The following is a 20,095-nucleotide window of genomic DNA, read 5'->3' on the forward strand; positions in this document are numbered from 1 at the left end:
ATGGCACATGTGAGTTTATCTTGTTGGGCAGACTGGATGGACCGTGCAGGTCTTTTTCTGCCGTCATCTACTATGTTACTGTGTTATTGTTCCATGTCTTGAGCACTTTGATAATAAAGCACAATATGAGAATAAATGTCATGTTACTCGTGACATAAGGCTCAAAGATGGCGAAATCAGGAGTAAGATCAGGATATATGTTTTCACAGAAAGGGTGCTGGATGCATGGAATGGCCTTCTGGGGGAGATAATGGAGACATACAGGTAACAGAGTCAAGAAAGCCACAAAGGATCCTTAGTTGAGAAGACATGAAAGGAAAACCACTGTTCAGCTGGAGTCTATGGTACTGGTCCATGAGCTAGACTGTATGAACATTATCGTCCTTATTTACCATCATTTTCTAATATTTCTAAAGAAAAGGGTGACAATCAAGGTGACACAAAGAGGACAAAAAAAGAGAAGGAGGAAGGATTGAAAAAATGGGTCCACATCACTACAGACTGCGATGGGGAGAGGAGGGGAGGGGAGACATGAAAAAGGGAGTTCAAGCAGGTTTGAAGTAATAGAAGATGATATGCTGGGGAGAAAGAACACAGAGAGAGGAGGGAAAATTCTAGAGAAGGAAGAAGCAGGGCATTATTCAGTGTTTTTATCAGCTACAAAAAAAGGAGTGCCAAAACCCATCTTTTTTGTACCTATGTTCAGATAGAGGCAGGGCTGGACCAAGGGTATCTGACACTCTAAGACAGGGTTTCTCAATCCAGTCCTCGGGGACCCCAAGCCAATCCCGTTCACTGTATACAAATATATCTTATGCATATTCATTGTGGATATCTTGAAAACTGGGCTGAGAAACCCTGCCCCAGGTGAACCTTCATTTGTGTGCCACCCCCCTCTCCTCCCAGCACCACCAACACCTATTATTATACATGAAAAAGGCAACTATAATAATGATTTACATTTTTATTTTTTTAACTTACCCATCCTATCCAGTTTGGCTCGAGAATGGTTACATAAATATTCAACAAAACAGAGTGGGGAAACTGAGCAAAAGCAGTAAATATTAAACCAAAGGGCAATTGTTTTCAATAGGCAGCAACATCTCTTCTAATTGGTGAAGGACAATGTCTGTTATACCAGAACTGGTTGTTTCCTTAAGAGGTACAAATCCTAAAAAATGCTCCTTTATGCCTACAGGCTCCTAATTGTCAGGGTTTGAAACTCTGTCCACAAAGTGAAGGTTAATTTTACTATGTTCCTGGTTATTTGTTCAGCATGCCCTACATCTGGAGCACAGTCTAAAATGACTGGACCATGCAGGTCTTTATCTTGCAACCATTGGAGCAGACTCTGTGGGTGCTTGAGCACCCCCAATATTGAGAAAATTCCTTGTATGTGTCCAGGGAGGGGTCATTTCCATTGGGCTTAGCACCCCCAATAATTTTGAAAAGTTGGCTCTCCTATGCTTCCAACATTACTGTTACTAGAAAGAATGAAGGACTTTTTTTCTTCAGTGGCGTTAGATACTGTTCAAATCTGCTTATTCTGTGCAGTTTTTCCAACATATGTACATGTGTCTCTGAATCTCTTATTTTGAAAAAAATTGTTCATTCATAACTGGAACAAAGCTAGATATTCCATAAACAAGAAGTTCCCATTACCAAAAAGTGTACAGCCTTCCTGGTGGCCAGATTTTGCACACCACAAATACTTACTAAAGCAATTGTCATTCCAAAATTTACTATTAATACTGAAAGAGGCACATATGTTCTTCATCAATTGTTTTCTTATTTTTCAATCAAGCTGTAAGTTCCTTCCAAATGTTCACTGCTTCTCTCAAGAAAATAAGTAAGGCAGGCAACTTACAAGATACAAGGGATAGGTAGTGAGAGGTCAGCAAATAATGATATAAGGGAGTCCTGCCCAGACTGCATGTCCACATCAAAAGGTAAAAAAAAAACTAATTCCAAAGTATTACCATCCTGGTGGACACAGTCACAGTCTGAGTCAGGCCCCATGATGTCAAGGTATTCAGAAAAAAAATTCATGCCTCCACCTACCCTCCTCTCCTCTTTCCTCTACACATTAATTGTTTTGTTTGCTTTATTTTTTTGTCTACTAGATTGTAAGCTCTTTGAGCAGGGACTGTCTTTCTTCTATGTTTGTGCAGCGCTGCGTACCCTTTTTAGCGCTATAGAAATGCTAAATAGTAGTAGTAGTTTGCTGAAATTAAAGCTCCAGTCTACCAGTGGACCCAAGAACTTCCACCAGTGCTTGTTCCACGGTAGTATGTTCAATGATTGTTAAAGACCAGCACGGACACTTACCACCTGCAAGACGCTTCCAAGACTTTCCCAGGATTGGGGAACAGAGCTGTTGCAAGACCACCTCTGGTCTTGAGATGCAAACTACTAACACAACCGCAGTTCTGGTGTTGTGCAATGCAAGCACAGCCTAATAGAGCTGCCTCTCCATATCCAGACCATGTTAAAGAGGATTGTTATGAACATCTGCTTATCAAACAAATGTGTTTGATCTGTTTATTAAAAAAAAAAAAGGAACATTACCATTGGTTTGAGCCAGCTGTAGAGCATCCTTGCTGTCCTGTAAACTTCCACCTGTAATCATAAACTGAAAAAAATCATGTCATTAAATTTACATTCAGCTTCACACCATGTGTGAAAAGAAAGGAGAGAAAGGTAAGAAAAATAAACGCTAATGTGCCCTATCCTCCTACAATCTCTTTCCAAAGTTTTTGTGATCTAGGGCTAAATGCACTAACCCCACGGAAAGAGCCCTTTCTTTACCGATTCCACGAATCGGTAAGAAAAGGGCATGCATGAAGGAAATCACATGCAAATGAGCTGCTGGCTGTTAGCTCATTTACATGCGATTTCCTTGGAAGCCAGTCGGCCAGCTGGACATGTGTAGAGCAGCCAATCGTTATACTGGCTGCTCTGCGCATGCCAAAGATGGTTTCACATCAAAAAAAAAAAAAAAAGGTCAGCCCTGACGGGACTTTTTTTTTTTTACCGGAGAGAATCGGGACGTGCGAGGACCATTTGGACATCCCTTTCGATTATGCTGGTGTCAGTTAAACGCGCTGTGATTGGCTGAGTGGCCGTGGGGGGCCTCACAATCGTCCATTTTGCCCTCTCAAGGAGCTTCAGCTGGCGATGAGGAAAGGGGACAAATCTAAGCTCCTTCGTTCAACTTTTAAAGCAATGATTAAAATAAGTAGTAGCCCTTCACTTGGAGAAAGCTGCAAACGTCCAAGTGCTCATCAGGGACGTCCTTTTTTGTTTTTGTGAGTGAAGGACGTCCATGTTAGGCACTTTAGAAGGACGTCCCTGACGAGCACTTGGAACGTTTTTTTCCCCAGGTTGTCGTCCTTCTCAGACATTTTTGGAGCTCACTATAGGTGTTGTTCAGCCCTGCAAGAATTTTCCGGGGAGGTTTGAGCAGGAAAATAGCCAAAAAAAAAAAAAGACAGCTGTAAGGTTTGTACGTTTTTTTTTTCCCTTTCCGATTCCCTCACAGGAGCCCCAACGAGAGGTGCAGACCTCCTGTTAGGTTTTCCACAGTAAGGGGATCGGAAAATGGTAGTGCATCGCATCTCATACACATTACAATACTAATTTGCTCATCTGCATTCTGTTTTTGTTAGTTGCTACCGTGACAGGAGAGAGCCCTTTTGTGCATGTCCTGGTTTACTACTGCGCGTTAAACTGGCTAGAACCAGTTTAAAAACCACGTTGCTGGCTCGTTAAGTTTAGTGCATCTAGCCCCTAGTGTTGTAGTCTGGCTTTCTGCTTATCCACATCATCTTGTTTCTTCTTTTCCCAGGAGCAGCCTCCCTGAGACAAGACATCACTGGGCTCTCTGACACACTGTGCTCGCACTAATAAACAAGATCCATGCTAACTCCTGCAGACCAGGGGTTAAGCAGGGGGCTAATTTAATAACAGATAAGGCAGACAGATGAAATATATCCAATTTTATTTATTTATTACATTTATTACATTTTTACCCCGCGCTTTCCCACATATGGCAGGCTCAATGCGGCTTACATCATAACAATATAAAGAATAACAAAGTCGTAAGGAATTAAGTGTTAGGAGGTAGGCGTAAGGAAGATGGAAGGAATAGATAAGGGATAGTAATAGGATAATAGGAGACATGGTCAGTGTATAAACAGTAGTCGGTAAGAATCATGTGGGCAGGCATTAATTATGTTGAAACATTAGGGTAGGCTTTCTTGAAGAGATGGATCTTCAATGATTTTCTGAAGGGCAAAAGGCCGTTGATTGTTTCATACAGCAACAGACTGTATCAAGAGCATTTTAATAAATAAACAAAGGAAACCTCAAAGCTTCCCAGTGAAGTCATTCAATTAAGTATTGTACCACTACCAGGCACACCTCAACGGCATGTGGAGCAAGATCATATCATCGGTTTCTATAATATTCTAGGGCAGTGGTTCCCAAACCTGATCCGTGCAGGCACCCCAGCTAGTCAGGTTTTCAAGATATCCACAATGAATTTTCATGAGAGAGATTTGCATGCACTACTCCCACTGAATGCAAATCTCTCTCATGAATATTCATTGTGGATATCCTGAAAACCTGACTAGCTGGGGTGCCTGCACGATCAGGCTTGGGAACTACTGTTCTAGAGGATAGAAAAAAAGAACCAATGCAAAAAACTCCTACTAAGAAGAAAAAGCTTTGGTTCTAAAATTAAATCCCCCTACATCTCTTTAAAATATTGTATTGGTGAGAGAGAATGCTTTAATAAATTCAAATTACATTTATATTAACTTAGGCATGATTAGAAAAAGCATAATACGGAATGGTGCACCATTAAGAACTTATCTAACAGGAGGACGAAATAGACTTCAATCTCCTGTGTCTTTTTCTGATGACTCCTGATTGCTTTCAACCATGTCACCATCCCATCTCTCCGTCTTTGCTTTGCTTTACCAGTTTTAACTTCTCAGTGGTGGTGGTACAATACTTCAAAACTGATCGACCTTACTGGGAAGCTTTGAGGTTTCCTTTGTTTATTAATTAAAATGCTCTTGATGTAACGGTGAAAAACTATAAGCTTGACACACGGACTGGTGGTGATTTGTAGCATTCACGATAGTCCAGTTTGTTTTCCCATGGTGTATATTTTTGAGATGCCTATTTTATGCAGGAATATATGAACTTACGTGCTTTTATAGTAACACAGTGGATGGCAGATAAAGAGCTGCACAGTCCATCCAGTCTGCCCAGTAAGATAAACTCATAGAATATGATGCAGTGCAACATATATATTCTTGATCTTGATCTGTTGTTGCCATTTCAGGGCACAGACTGTTGAAGTCTACCCAGCACTGGACATACTCCCCAACTACAAGAGTTGCCGTCAAAGCCCACTCCAGTCCATCCAGATCTGTCTAGCCAGGCGGCAGGAAAGATCAGGGAGAGATAACTGGACATGAAGGAAGGGAAGACAGGAGAGATGCCTGATATGGATGGAGAAGAAGGGAGGAGAGAAGAGATGGAGAGCTAGATAGAAACAGTAAAAAGAGAGAGCTTGAAGAACAGAGAATAAGGAGACATGAAATTTGAGAGGCAGAAAACAAGCCTTCAGGGACAGAGAAATACCCAGTGTACTTGAATGTAACTCATCTTGAGCTACTACTGAAAAGGTGTGAGCAAAATCCAAATAAATATAATAAATAAATTGGAAAAAGCTGAATTTGTAAAATCAACGAGGAAATGAAGAAGATAGGAAGACAGTAAAGAAATGGACAGGAAGCCCTGGACAGCACGCTAAGAAGACAGAAAGAAGAAGCAGAAACTAGGACCAATATGATTAGAAAAATAAAATCACCAGACAAAAAAACATTTATACTCACCCCTTCCAAGCAGTCATCTAAATTATCTATAAATAATAAACTAAACTCTGTCATTTCCTCACCACCCTTCCTGACATCTAGGCCATTTTTTCTGTTACCCTTATCACCTACCCAGTTTCCCATCCTCATTTTCCACTTCTCTCTGCCCTTCCATAGTCCCATCTCTTTACACTGCTTTCTAGCCACCCATCCCCCTGATCTTTCACATCATCTCTCTATCCTTTCCCTTCTTTGCCCCTCTCACTCACTTGCTACAGGCTCACTCTAGAGATGCCTCTTTTCTTTTCCCTCTCTCACTGTAGGCTCTTCTCTTTCTTGCACCCTCTCCTCACTACCCACCCACTCACTTAATGTTCTTACCCACTCCCGCATTTACTCCCAATTCCAATCCACTAGAGGCACTTCACTCCCTCCACAGGGGTGCTCCCCTCTCCCTTCACATCCATTCTACTACTACTACTTAACATTTCTAGAGCGCTACTAGGGTTACGCAGCGCTGTACAAATTAACAATTAAGGACAGTCCCTGCTCGGAAGAGCTTACAATCTCCATCCCTGTATTTCTCTATTCTGCTCTTCTTTCAGTCCCTCTGGAGGCTTTTCCCTTCCTTTCTTGCTCCTTAGTTCCTTCTTTCTTGCATCTGCCCACCTATCTCTTTCTCTAATATTCACTATCCATGATTTTCATCCTTCTTGCCTCCAGCATCTATCTCTCTGCTTCTTCAGCTTCCACCGCACATGTCCTTGAATCACTCCCCCCAATCTGACTGTCCTCCTCTTCTTTCTCACTCTCCCAACATCAACCCCTTCTCCTACTGCCACCCTCAAGCATCTGCCTCTTTTCCTAGCCCTAGTATTAGACCTTCTCACAAGATCAGCACAGTTCTCCCAACTCAATCCCCATTCCCAGCATCTGCCACCACCAGACCCCCTTTTCTCATTCCTCCTCTTCTAGCCGAATCATAGGACCCTTCTCCCAACTCAACATCCAGCCTCAGCCGTGCAGCTCTCTACTTGAGACCAACATGATTTGAAAAATAAAATGACCAGATACCTGCCAGAGCTGGTGTTAGACTTGGCTGGGACCCAGGGAAGAAATTTGGGTGGGGACCCCGAAGCCCACTTCCAATCTGCACTTTCTTCAGCTTCCAGCAGGCTTGGGGCGCTCTCTGGTTAGAGGACAATGGCAGTTGCCCTAGTCGCACTCCCCTAACACCATCCCTGGCATGTGCCATCTTTATATTTTGCACAGTACAGGAGTAAACGCACTTCCTTCTATATTTCTGGTGTTGTACTACATATCTGTTTGAGGCTTGTACAGATGGAATCAGAACTTGCAGGGATGGGGCAAGGATAAACTTTGTTCCCTTGTCATTCTCTAATGTTGACAGCACTTTCTGCCACCTCCCAAAATTTGACACTTGAGGCAGCTGTCTCACCTGTCTAATGATAGCAGCACCTCTAGTATTCAGAAGAAACAGGTACAGAGGAAAAGCTTCAGGAGGAGGTTTAGATCCGTCTCAGTGTCTGCTTGCAATATCTATGAAGAAGTGGCATTCCCAGCTTTCTATACTGTTTTTATCCAAAGTGCTTTATATATGACCAGAAAAATAAAATGCTATCCAGTTACAACTAGTGTTCTATCTGCAGCAGTGAATGAAGTGCTGACTCATCTTTGCTGGAGTTTGACCTGGTTACGTTCTGATGAATAAACAGCATTTTATGCCAGATTGCAGCATGGGCTCCTAGGCTTTCACCCTGCTTAGGAAAGAAGAACAGACATTCACTCGGTCTGTCTGCCCTTTTGTACCTGCCTGTGGTGCTTTCACAGGTTGCTTGTCCTGTGGTCTTGACCCTCCCTCTGGCTCTAACGCAAGAGTAATAACTGCTAATGGGCAAAAGGTGGTCTAAAAATAATCAGACGTGTATTACTTGCCAAGAAATTAAAGTTAGCCAGTTAGGAGACAGGAAAAACACTTTATAAATTATGTAAATCTTGTTCTAAGCACATAAAAGGCCTCCTAATTACGCCATGCATAAAAGTGCATGTAATGATAAGAAAGCACATGCTTTTATGTGACTCGAGGCAGACACGTTTAGGGGAGGAGGATGAAGCACTGAAGAGTCACAAAGTACATGCACAGGTTACAAAATACTCATCCACATGCGTACTACTCCTGAGCTGGATAAATCTCTGTGGTTGCATTCTAGTCATGATTGTAGCTGCTTTTGTAGTGCTATTTCATAAGTGTCTTTATAAACTAGCCTCAATATAGATGCCTACTTGGCCTCCAAACCTACATGAACTGTTATACAAGTACCCTCTTGGAGGGTGATTTTGTAGGGCATTTCAGCATGTATACAATAGTATACATAGAAAAATCAAGGCAGACAAATACCATATGGCTATCCAGTCTGCTCTCCATGCCATTACAATCCCTTCCTCTCCCTTAGAGATCCTATGTACTTCTCGCAAGCTTTCTTGAATTCAGATACTGTTTTTCATCTCCACCACCTCCACCAGGAGGCCATTCCACGAATTCACCACCCTTTCCGTGAAGAAGTATTTCTTCAGGTTACTTCTGAGTCTCTCTCCTTTCATCTTCATCCTATGCCCCCTCATTCCACAGCTTCCTTTCAACTGAAAGAGACTCGCCTCCTGTGCATTTATGCCACATAAGTATTTAAATGTCTCTATCATATTTCCCCTTCTCCTACCTTTTTTCCAAAAGTATACATATTGAGATCATTAAGTCTGTCCCCATATGCTTTATGACGAAGACCACTGACCATTTTAGTAGCTACCATCTTGTTTACATCTTTTTGAAGATGCGGTCTCCAGAATTGAACACAATATTCTAAATCAGTCTCACCATAATCTTATACAGGGGCATCATCACCTTCTTTTTCCAACTGGCCATTCCTCACCCTATGTACTGAAGCATCCTTCTAGCTTTCACTGTCACATTTTCTACCTGTTTGGTTGCCTGAAGATCATCATATATGATGACACCCAAGTACCCCTCCTCTTTTGTACACAAAACTTCTTCACCCCCTAAACTGTATTGTTCCCTTGGGTTTTTGCAGCCCAAATGCATTACCCTGCATTTTTTTAAATTAAAACTTAGCTGCCAAATTCCAGACCATTATTCAAGCTTTAGGTCCTTCCCAGGGCTTTCTTTCTAGGAAAAAAGGTACCGGTACTCATTATGGGCAAGGTCACTCTCTATGGCTCCTCCGCCCCTATGGTAGCCACACCCCTTATACCAGCCATGGTGCATATAAACAGGTATCATTGAAAATACTATACCAGTATAGGAGAAAAAAATAACTTGTGATTTTTTTTCATTATAAATAATTTCTGTAAACTGTTACAGCTCCAGTATACCCAGTGCAAAATAAGACAGCAGATGTAAATTCTCAAATTGGACATATTCCAAACACTACAATGAAAATAAAATGATCTTTCTACATTTGTTGCCTAGTGACTTTGTTTTATGATCATGTTGGTCCTTGCCGCTGATTCTGCTGCTCTCTATCTATTCCCTTAACTCCGTTTCCAGGGCTTCCTTTCCATTTATTTCTTTACTTTCCTCCTTTCTTCTTCATTTCTTGCCCTACATCCATAGGTAAAAACTGGGCCCTCCGCAGACTTGATGGAGGAGGTAGAAAGTGGATCCAGCTTTTGCCTATTTTCTCCATCCATGTGAAGTTTTTCTCCTCTTTTCCCTTTCCCTCACCTCCGTCAGTATGCATCTCCTTCCTAGTCTTCACTCTCCTCCATCCATATGCATCTCCTTCCTCTCTCTTCCCGCTCATCCATCCATGTACAGCATTTTTCCTCTCCCCCTCCATCTATGTCCAGCATTTCTCCTCTCTCCTCTCCTCCATCTATGTCCAGCACTTCTCCTCTCTTCCCTCCCCTCCATCCATGTTCATCTCACTTCCTCTCTCTTCTCTTCCCTCCCCTCCATCCACGTCCAGCATTTCAACTCTCTCGTCTTCCCTCCAACCGTGTCCAGAATCCTTCCCTCAGCATCCCGCCCTTGCGGAAAGGAAATTACATCAAAGGAAGGCTGGAGGCGAGCCTGCCTGCTGCTTTCACTGCCGGTTCGCCGCTGTGACTTCAGGTAAAATAAAAGATTTCAACACAGGGTGGCATGAACAGAAAGTCAGGGAGCTGAAGGCGGGCAGGTGAGCTAATCCTGAGAAAAAAGGTGCTGGTACGCCGTACCGGTGCATATTGGCACAAAAAAAAGCACTGGTCCTTCCTCATGTTATCTACACTATCAGGGGTATCAAAAATGTTATAAAAAGAATCATTCCAAGAACCAAACCTTGCAGCATACCACTGGTAACACCCCTTTCTTCGGCGTAAGATCTATTTACCACTACCCTGTGTCGCCTTCCACTCAATCAGTTCCTAACCCAGTCAGTCACTTTAAGGCCCATACCAAGGGCACTCAGTTTATTTATTAGTCATCTATGCGGAACCACGTCAAAGGCTTTACTAAAATCCAAGTATACCAAATCTAGAACTCTCCTTCAATCCAACTCTCTGGGTTAACCAGTCAAAAAAATTAATAAGATTTATACTACGAGATCTGCCTTTAATGAAACCATGTTGCCTCGAGTCCTGTAATCCACTGGATTCCTGAAACTTTACTATTCTTTGTTTCAAAAGCGTTACCATTAATTTACTTATTGGCCTGTAGTTCCCAACCTCTTCCTTACTTCCGCTTTTGTGGAGAGGAACCATATCTGCCCTTCTCCAGTCCTCTGAGACCACTCTTGACTCCAAAGAAGCACTGAAAAGGTCAGCCAGTGGAGCCACCAGAACTTCCCTAAGTTCTTTCACTACCCTTGGATGTATGCCATCAGGCCCCATCGCTTTGTCCACCTTTAGTTTAGCTAGCTCCTCACGAACAGTCCTCTGAAAATCAATCATTCACGGTCTACCACACTTCCATTCCTATTTGTGTTTGTTTTCTGTGGTCCTGTTCCTGGCCCTTCAGTTGTGAACACAGAATAGAAATAGCTGTTAAGCAATTTCGTCTTATCTTTATCAGCTTCTACATATTCCTCCCCTTCACCTTTGAGTCTCATAATGACACTTTTGCACATCCTCCTATTATTATTATACCCCGTGCTTTCCCACTCAAAGCACGCTCAATGCAGCTTACATAGTAATAGGGATTACAGGATAGTGATAAAGAAATAAAAATAAAGTATAACAGAATAACAAAAGTGACAGGTAGGTAGAGAAGGATAGGGGTGAATGTCACTTATATAAAGTACTCCTACATACAACACCAAACAGAAACATGGAAAAATGAAGGCAAATAAAGACTATATGGCCTATTCAGTTTGCCCGTCCATGAAATCTACAAACCCTTCATCTCCCTTAGAGATCCTATGCAATTGTCCCAAGCTTTCTTGAATTAAGATACAGTCTTCATCTCCACCACCTCCACTAGGAGGCCGTTCCATGAATTCTGCACTCTTTCCGTGAAGAAGTACTCCTGAGTCTGTCCCCTTTCACCTTCATCCTATGCCCGAAATTGAAAGAGACCCATCTTCTGTGCATTTATGCCATGGAAGTGTTTAAACATCTCTATCATATCTCCCCTCTCCTGCCTGTCTTCTAAAGCAAATATAAGAAGATCTTTAAGTCTGTTCCCATATGCTTTATGACATAAGTACATAAGTACATAAGTAGTGCCATACTGGGAAAGACCAAAGGTCCATCTAGCCCAGCATCCTGTCACCGACAGTGGCCAATCCAGGTCAAGGGCACCTGGCACGCTCCCCAAACGTAAAAACATTCCAGACAAGTTATACCTAAAAATGCGGAATTTTTCCAAGTCCATTTAATAGCGGTCTATGGACTTGTCCTTTAGGAATCTATCTAACCCCTTTTTAAACTCCGTCAAGCTAACCGCCCGTACCACGTTCTCCGGCAACGAATTCCAGAGTCTAATTACACGTTGGGTGAAGAAAAATTTTCTCCGATTCGTTTTAAATTTACCACACTGTAGCTTCAACTCATGCCCTCTAGTCCTAGTATTTTTGGATAGCGTGAACAGTCGCTTCACATCCACCCGATCCATTCCACTCATTATTTTATACACTTCTATCATATCTCCCCTCAGCCGTCTCTTCTCCAAGCTGAAAAGCCCTAGCCTTCTCAGCCTCTCTTCATAGGAAAGTCGTCCCATCCCCACTATCATTTTCGTCGCCCTTCGCTGTACCTTTTCCAATTCTACTATATCTTTTTTGAGATACGGAGACCAGTACTGAACACAATACTCCAGGTGCGGTCGCACCATGGAGCGATACAACGGCATTATAACATCCGCACACCTGGACTCCATACCCTTCCTAATAACACCCAACATTCTATTCGCTTTCCTAGCCGCAGCAGCACACTGAGCAGAAGGTTTCAGCGTATCATCGACGACGACACCCAGATCCCTTTCTTGATCCGTAACTCCTAACGCGGAACCTTGCAAGACGTAGCTATAATTCGGGTTCCTCTTACCCACATGCATCACTTTGCACTTGTCAACATTGAACTTCATCTGCCACTTGCACGCCCATTCTCCCAGTCTCGCAAGGTCCTCCTGTAATTGTTCACATTCCTCCTGCGACTTGACGACCCTGAATAATTTTGTGTCATCGGCGAATTTAATTACCTCACTAGTTATTCCCATCTCTAGGTCATTTATAAATACATTAAAAAGCAACGGACCCAGCACAGACCCCTGCGGGACCCCACTAACTACCCTCCTCCACTGAGAATACTGGCCACGCAATCCTACTCTCTGCTTCCTATCTTTCAACCAGTTCTTAATCCATAATAATACCCTACCTCCGATTCCATGACTCTGCAATTTCTTCAGGAGTCTTTCGTGCGGCACTTTGTCAAACGCCTTCTGAAAATCCAGATATACAATATCAACCGGCTCCCCATTGTCCACATGTTTGCTTACCCCCTCAAAAAAATGCATTAGATTGGTGAGGCAAGACTTCCCTTCACTAAATCCGTGCTGACTTTGTCTCATCAGTCCATGTTTTTGTATATGCTCTGCAATTTTATTCTTAATAATAGCCTCCACCATCTTGCCCGGCACCGACGTCAGACTCACCGGTCTATAATTTCCCGGATCTCCTCTGGAACCCTTCTTAAAAATTGGAGTAACATTGGCTACCCTCCAGTCTTCCGGTACTACACTCGATTTTAGGGACAGATTGCATATTTCTAACAGTAGCTCCGCAAGTTCATTTTTTAGTTCTATTAATACTCTGGGATGAATACCATCAGGTCCCGGTGATTTACTACTCTTCAGCTTGCTGAACTGACCCATTACATCCTCCAAGGTTACAGAGAATTTGTTTAGTTTCTCCGACTCCCCCGCTTCAAATATTCTTTCCGGCACCGGCACCGGCACTTGTAGTTCAAGGTGAGTTACATTCAGGTACACACTGGGTATTTCCCTGTCCCTGGAGGGCTCATAATCTAATTTTGTACCTGAGGCAATGGAGGGTTAAGTGATTTGCCCAAGATCACAAAGAACAGCAGTGGGATTGAACCGAGCACCTCTGGATGTCAAGGCCAGTGCTCTATCTACTAGGCTACTCCTCCACTCCATTTTGGGATCTTGTCAGGTTCTTGTGACCTGGATTGTCCACTGTTGGAAACAGGATACTGGGCTTGACGGACCTACAGTCTGTACCAGTATGGCAGCGCTTATGTTCCATCACTGACAGAGTGGGTCCCAGCTCTTCTCTTACATTTAGGAGCCATATTTTCAGAAAGAAAAGTGAGAACTGATGCAGCAAGCAGCAGTGTCTGCACTCACACTGCTATCTTGCACCTCCCCCCGGGTCACCAATCAATTTTTGATTTCTTATTCTTAGTTATTTTTTTAATATTTCTTTGACATTGAAGGTGTAGAGCACAGGTCCTCATATTTTTTTTTAGATGAAAGACCCATTGGGCCTTTCAGATCACTGAAAGGGCCAAAGATTTTGCTGAGGGGAAAGCCCCCCCCAAGAAGCACCACCTCCTCCTACCTATTGTTCTGCAGGCCCATGCAGCAAATTTTGCTGAAGCTCTGGAACAATTACTCAGGGAGCCTGGCATCTCTCCCTCTCTCTTTCCTCCTTACAACTGTCCTTCATCTCCTCTCCCCTATGGTCCAGCTTCTCTCCCTTCTCTCTCCAGCACCTAGCTTCCCTTCCCCGCTATGGTCCTGTATCTGTTCATGTCTGGACATCATGGCAGTGACAACAATTTAATGACCTGTTCCCTCTAACTAAAAAAAACTGTTTCCTGCAGGGGCAGGAAGTGGCAGAGGGCATGCTCTAGGACTGGTAAATAGTAGGGTCTGTAAATTGCTGTCATAATAAATGGAGGTGAAAGCAAACGGGTAGATACAAATTCTTAAATTAGCTTCTTCACTAAGCTGATGAATAGAGAATAACTCTTAAAAGCTTATAATTGTTGTTTTAAGTTATTTCAATAAAAGGGTATCATCTACATTTTGAGCCCCTTTTACAGACACATAGCAAGCCTACCACGGGCTTGCCACTCGTCAATTTGGCACTACCGCCAGGCTACCACAGTGCTTCACTTATCATATGGCCCATTTCCATTCCCACCTGGAAATTCCCTTTTCCCAGGTGGTGGTAAAGGGGGCTTCGGTACACGGCAAACCCATACGCCGCCTTCCTATTATCGCTTGGTAAAAGGAGCCCTTTGTTTGTTGATCCTTACTATCCACATATACAAGTGGATCAACACAACTTTAATTCTTTACTCAATTTTAAGAACAATTTTAAACACATGTACATTAAAATTCCCATTTTTCTTCTTCTTCCCTTCCAAACTTTACATTTTTCCCCTCTCTTTACAACAGTTTTTACTTGCCTTTAACCTAGCACCATTTTCAGTACCCTCTGCTTGTTCTGAAATTTTAGCTCTCAAGGAGAAAGAATTCTGTAACCCTTGAAATTTAATTACACATTTATTACCCACACAACCGTCAAGGCGAGGCACAAAGTTACAAATTACAAAAAATAGTAAACGACGACAGAAGAATAAATTTTCCTCACAAATATTTTTAAAAAGTCTCTTACAACCACAGGGATGGATTCCTCGAAGTACCTGAACTAGACAAAAGTACTTTCTTCCTAATAGATCATCAAGAACCCTAATTTCAAGAACAGATTAGGAGGCAGATGCATCAAGCAAACGTTAAAAAATCTAAATCGTTAAAGTCCCTAATGATTTTTAAAAAACGAAGAATGCACCAAAACAAGTCACACATGCTCGGATCGGTATTGAAAAGTACAATGTATCAAAGAATCGTAATACACGTCGGTAATCGGCCCCTAAATCATGCGCAGAGCAGCCAAGCGTTATGTTAGCTGCTCTGCGCATGCCACAAACAGTCAAAACACAAGCACATGACTCCCAAATCAAAACAAAAATAAAAAAAAGGGTCGGGAGGGGGCAAAGGCGCTCATCAGGAGCGTCCTGTATGGCCGTCCTTGCCCCCCCCCAGCCCGAGGTCGCCGTTTCCCCCCCCCCCCCCCGCTTCCCCCTGCATTATAAATTAAAAAGCAAAACATACCTTTAGCAGCCCCAGCCCCCCTCCCTTCCTCACTACTCTGTCTCCCCTCAGCTCCGCCTCCCAACATCCTCCGCCCTGTGCCCCGCCCTCTCTTGGGGTCGTCGCCGCCATTCCCCCCCTCCACCGAGCCCCCCCTCCCTCTTACCGGGCCCGGGCAGCGCCTCTCTCCTCTGTCCGAAGGCACTGCACGGGCAAGAAGAAAAGCTGATGCCTGTCTTCGCCCAGCTTCGGTCGCGCGTCTCTCCTCCTGGGCCTGCCCCCGTCTGACGTTAGTAACCTACATGCTCTGGATATGCAAACACTACATTGATGTGGTTTATGACACGTTTTCTTTAAGCTTAAACACAGCTCTTTTGGACATATGTAATGCTACTTCCTTTTGACCAATCACAGCGCTTTTAGCTCTGCTAATGCGCTGGGATTGGCTCACAGTTTGTTTGTTTTTTCACTTTACGATTTTTCCTGGCACAGAGCTGTCCTAACGAGAGGTACAGACCTCTCGTTAGATTTCCTGCCTTTTTCCTGCGTAAAGGCGATCGGAAAAGGTTAGTGCATCTCGTTTCAATGGGGTTTGTACACGAATTGCTCATCTGCATTCCGTTTTCGTTAGCTGCTAGCTTCATCGGTAAAAGCCCTTTGATGCATGCAACGGATCAAAATTTCCTCGTTAAAGGGTTGTTAGAGGATCGTTAAGGTTTAGTGCATCTGGGCCTAAATGACAACATTATAGGCTATAAAATTTCTTAAAACTACCAAGGGGTCCTTTTACTAAGGTGCACTAACAGATTTAGCATGTGCTAAATGATAACATGTCTATAGGAATATAATGGGCATCTTATCATTAGCATGCGCTAAATCCATTAGCGCATGTTAGTAAAAGGACCCCCAAGTCTTTAAGGGCTTTTACAAAGCCGCGCTAGCGATTGCAGTGCGGTAAATGGGCTTCCTCTCATTTGCTATGGGCTTCCTCTCATTTGCCATGCAGGAATCGCTAGTGCGGCTTTGTAAAAGAAGCCCTAAATTTCTTACACTACTGCTGTGAGTATAAATGTAAAAAGTAAAGAATTCTGTAGTAAATCCTTTAATTAGAAGGCCTGTTCTTTAACATTTCTTTTCTCTTTTGTTTGGATTATTTTCTCAGTTTTGTTTTAGGTTACAATGTTAAAAATGTATTTTGTGTATGTATGATGTCGATATGAATTATTTTTATAGTATACTGTTGTAAACCATTTTGATTTTCCAATTAGAGGAGCATAAATAGCAAGTTCACAAATAAACAAACAACTCCTCAACTTGGTCCACCCTCTGGAAAACAAAAACCCCACAACAGAAGTACATTAGCAATAAAGGGGGAAAAATGATAAATACACAGCTAAAGAATACCAAAATCTAAGACCAGAACATTACCTTCTGTGCCCCGGTTGTAACAGCACGCTCTATTACATCGCAAAAGTCATCTGCAGAAAAACATTAAAAGAAAATGCTAGTATCTTCAAACCTATGTACTGCAGTATAGAAAATAACATTCAAAAAATCATCAGACAAGTTAAAGTACAAAGAGGAATCCTTATCCTGGTAACAAATGGTGAGTAAGCAGGAATGCAGGCACTACCAAATCCTCATGCTAGGAAAAGCGAATACTATGCAGATCCATAACACCTTTGATTGGACTCATATAAGGATTATCCAAAAGGTGGTGATTTGCATCAAACCTACTCCGGTATGGTGATACGGCATGCAGCCTTGGGACAGAAGGTACCTCATAAAATAGACACTTCTTGTCTGGCAGAGCCCAAGCCATGATTACAGAAGAAAATCCATTCCATCTCCTCCCTCCCCTGGGATACAGCTGAGAGAGCTGGTGGAAGGAGGAGAGTAAGAGGGACAACCAGTCAGCAAGGTGGGTACAGAGCAAGACTGACACCTGGCTGGAAGCACAGGATCAAAGTAAGGGTGGCAAAGACCGGTCAGAAGTGCAAGGATCAAGGAGGTTTAATTGGCAGGAGACTGCAGGAGGCACGCTTAGCCCATTATCTGGCCTTAAGTCAGTAGGCGGAGCTTTCTGTCATACAAAGTAATGTAATTTTAGTGTATCAAGATGGCGGGGCAGCATAGGGAAGCAATTAAACCTCCTTAGGTGCAGACAGCTTCAGCCTTCTCATGTGACGCTGTCTACTGTCAATCAAACCTCCTTGGCAGGGATGCTATGAAAGATCATATCCCCAATCCCCACATTACAAATAGGTGATAGAGGGACAAGAAAGCTAGACAGCGAAACATGAACTAAGAAGATAAATGCACATTTGTTTACAATTTAGTTATTAGAACATACAATTCTTTAGAATATTACGTTTTCAAATATTGTATATTTGGCACATTGGCTGAGGAGTTGAACGCAAGGGATCGGAAGAACCTATGGAGGTCGAGACTGCGACAGAGCCAACATTCCCTGCTGACCACATACCAGTGTACAATCGAGCCTACTGCCTTCATGCTGATACCCAGGCACCTTCCCCGTCCCTTAACCTAGAACAAAACCTATGACCTGAAATCGAACCAAATTAAACTATACTAAAGTGCAGACTGCTAAACCGATCAGAAATCTAGAAGCAGGAGTAGAGTGAGAACAAAACTCTCAAATCCCTACCTCCAGCCACCAACATAACTCACGATCTACAGAGATTATGCACCCTGAGGCAACATATGTACAACTAACTGCGAGTAAACTATCCATATTTAATCAATAAACGTAACCTCATAAAATAAAGGGGCTTCAGTTGTGCTCTGGCACGCCAAGGTTCACTCCAATAATACTGAGACTGCACAGTCAAGAACTACCTAACAGGAGACAAAGCACAGAAGAACCCTACTCCAGAACCAGTCCCCCCTTCCCACCTCCTCTGCTCATGAACATTACACAAGACCCAGAGCCACTACTGATCTCAATAGCTCAAAGACAATCTGAAAATACATAAAACACACAAGACCAGAACACAAGATTCTATCCCAAAGAATAAAGTCCTATTACGCACCCATCAGACAAACCCCACTAGCAGTCCAAAGTGAATTGATACCATAATGAACACCGCTACACTACTCCTAGCAATCTACTCTTTATCCCTGATCCACCTAACGCTAACCACCCCACTCACAGAAAGCAACCTCATACCCATACTGCATAATCATCAAAGACTAATTAGATACACCTCACCTCATCAAACCGACAACAACCAAAACAAAGGAAGAACACCAACATATGGACAACTACTACTACTACTATTTAGCATTTCTATAGCGCTACAAGGCGTACACAGCGCTGCACAAACATAGAAGAAAGACAGTCCCTGCTCAAAGAGCTTACAATCTAAGCTCAACAAAAAGGAAAACAAGGCCACAACAAACCCACACTAATAAAGAAACGACAACTGGCAAAAATCCACATAATACTGAAAACAGAAGACCTATACCAAAAAATTCAAGTGGGTTACATCAATGCCAGATCCGTAGTAAATAAAGCAACAATAATAACAGACTGGATCATGTCAGAAAACCTCGACCTACTTTTCTCCAGCTCACTCCCTCCATCTTTTTTACAGCCCCTCCCAGCCAAGAATGACTCCATTCATCCATCCAGTCCACCCACCCACCCACCCATATACTTGTCTCCATCTCTCCCTCTAAATTTCCGCAGGTAACCACCCCAATGACACATGAAATTCACTGCTTTTTGTCCTCCCCGCATGTACTTCTATACACCCTGATGGTCTAGTGGTCTCTTTGGGGCAGGAATGATCCCTATTCTTTCCTACTCTGCTGCCGATGAACCACTTGCTGCTGCTGCTTCTTTAGAATGGCTGCTCAGACTTCAAGCAGCGATCCTGCAAGACTTCCATGGAAGTTTTGCAAGGCCACTGTGTGAAGTCTCGGCAACCATTTTAATGATGCGGCGGCAGCAAATGGATCAGTGGCAGCAAGACAGGAAAGAATGAGGAACTTTCCTGCCCCGAAGAGGCCACTTGATCACCAGGGTGTCTAGAGATACATGCAGGGAGGGTGTCCTGAGGCTCAGGGGGAAGGGAACCCTGGTCTATGCGTCCAAAGAAACTCCACAGGACCTGGGTCCAACCCCGCAGGATCCCCACGGACCTGGAGGTGATCCCCACAGTAAACACAGGATTCCTGCTGACCCCGTTCTTATGCAGCTCTCTAGTTCAGGCTCCAGCAGAGATGACATGGCAGCACAGGGGCAAAGCAAAAGCAGCAATGTAACTTACATTTTCAACATAAGATTAAACAAAAGGGTTTATAAAGCAAAGTTTAAAAAAAAATTTAAAATGTTTTAATAACAGCTTTTTTACAAGAGGGAAAAATAAGAGCATATTTTTTATCCCAATGTTCCCCCACCCATGGAAGTTGTGGTGGCAGACAGATGTCAACACGAACAGCTCACCTGGATGCTTCCGAGTACCTCGGTAAATCCCTTTGAACATAGAGTCGGTCAGATTGATGCCAATATCTGAAAACAAGACAGCTGTTACTGTGAGGCTGT

General features: G+C 43.1%; 1 protein-coding gene across 2 annotated transcripts in view; it reads right to left on the minus strand.

Moving 5' to 3' along the window:
* TATDN1 (TatD DNase domain containing 1) overlaps nt 1-20,095 on the minus strand; it is a 53,061-nt gene that overhangs the window by 21,575 nt on the left and 11,391 nt on the right. Inside the window, exons 2-4 of one of the 2 annotated variants that reach the window (XM_030218931.1) lie at nt 19,997-20,062; nt 16,954-17,003; nt 2,569-2,632 (exon numbers count right to left, since the gene is read on the minus strand). In XM_030218931.1, coding sequence (XP_030074791.1) covers nt 2,569-2,632; nt 16,954-17,003; nt 19,997-20,062 — 180 coding nt within the window. Of the gene's footprint in view, nt 1-2,568; nt 2,633-7,347; nt 7,519-16,953; nt 17,004-19,996; nt 20,063-20,095 lie in introns of those variants that run through there. The other variant, XM_030218938.1, reaches the window with a different exon arrangement.

The sequence above is a fragment of the Microcaecilia unicolor genome, chromosome 1 (assembly GCF_901765095.1).
Source record: "Microcaecilia unicolor chromosome 1, aMicUni1.1, whole genome shotgun sequence".
NCBI classification, from domain to species: domain Eukaryota; kingdom Metazoa; phylum Chordata; class Amphibia; order Gymnophiona; family Siphonopidae; genus Microcaecilia; species Microcaecilia unicolor.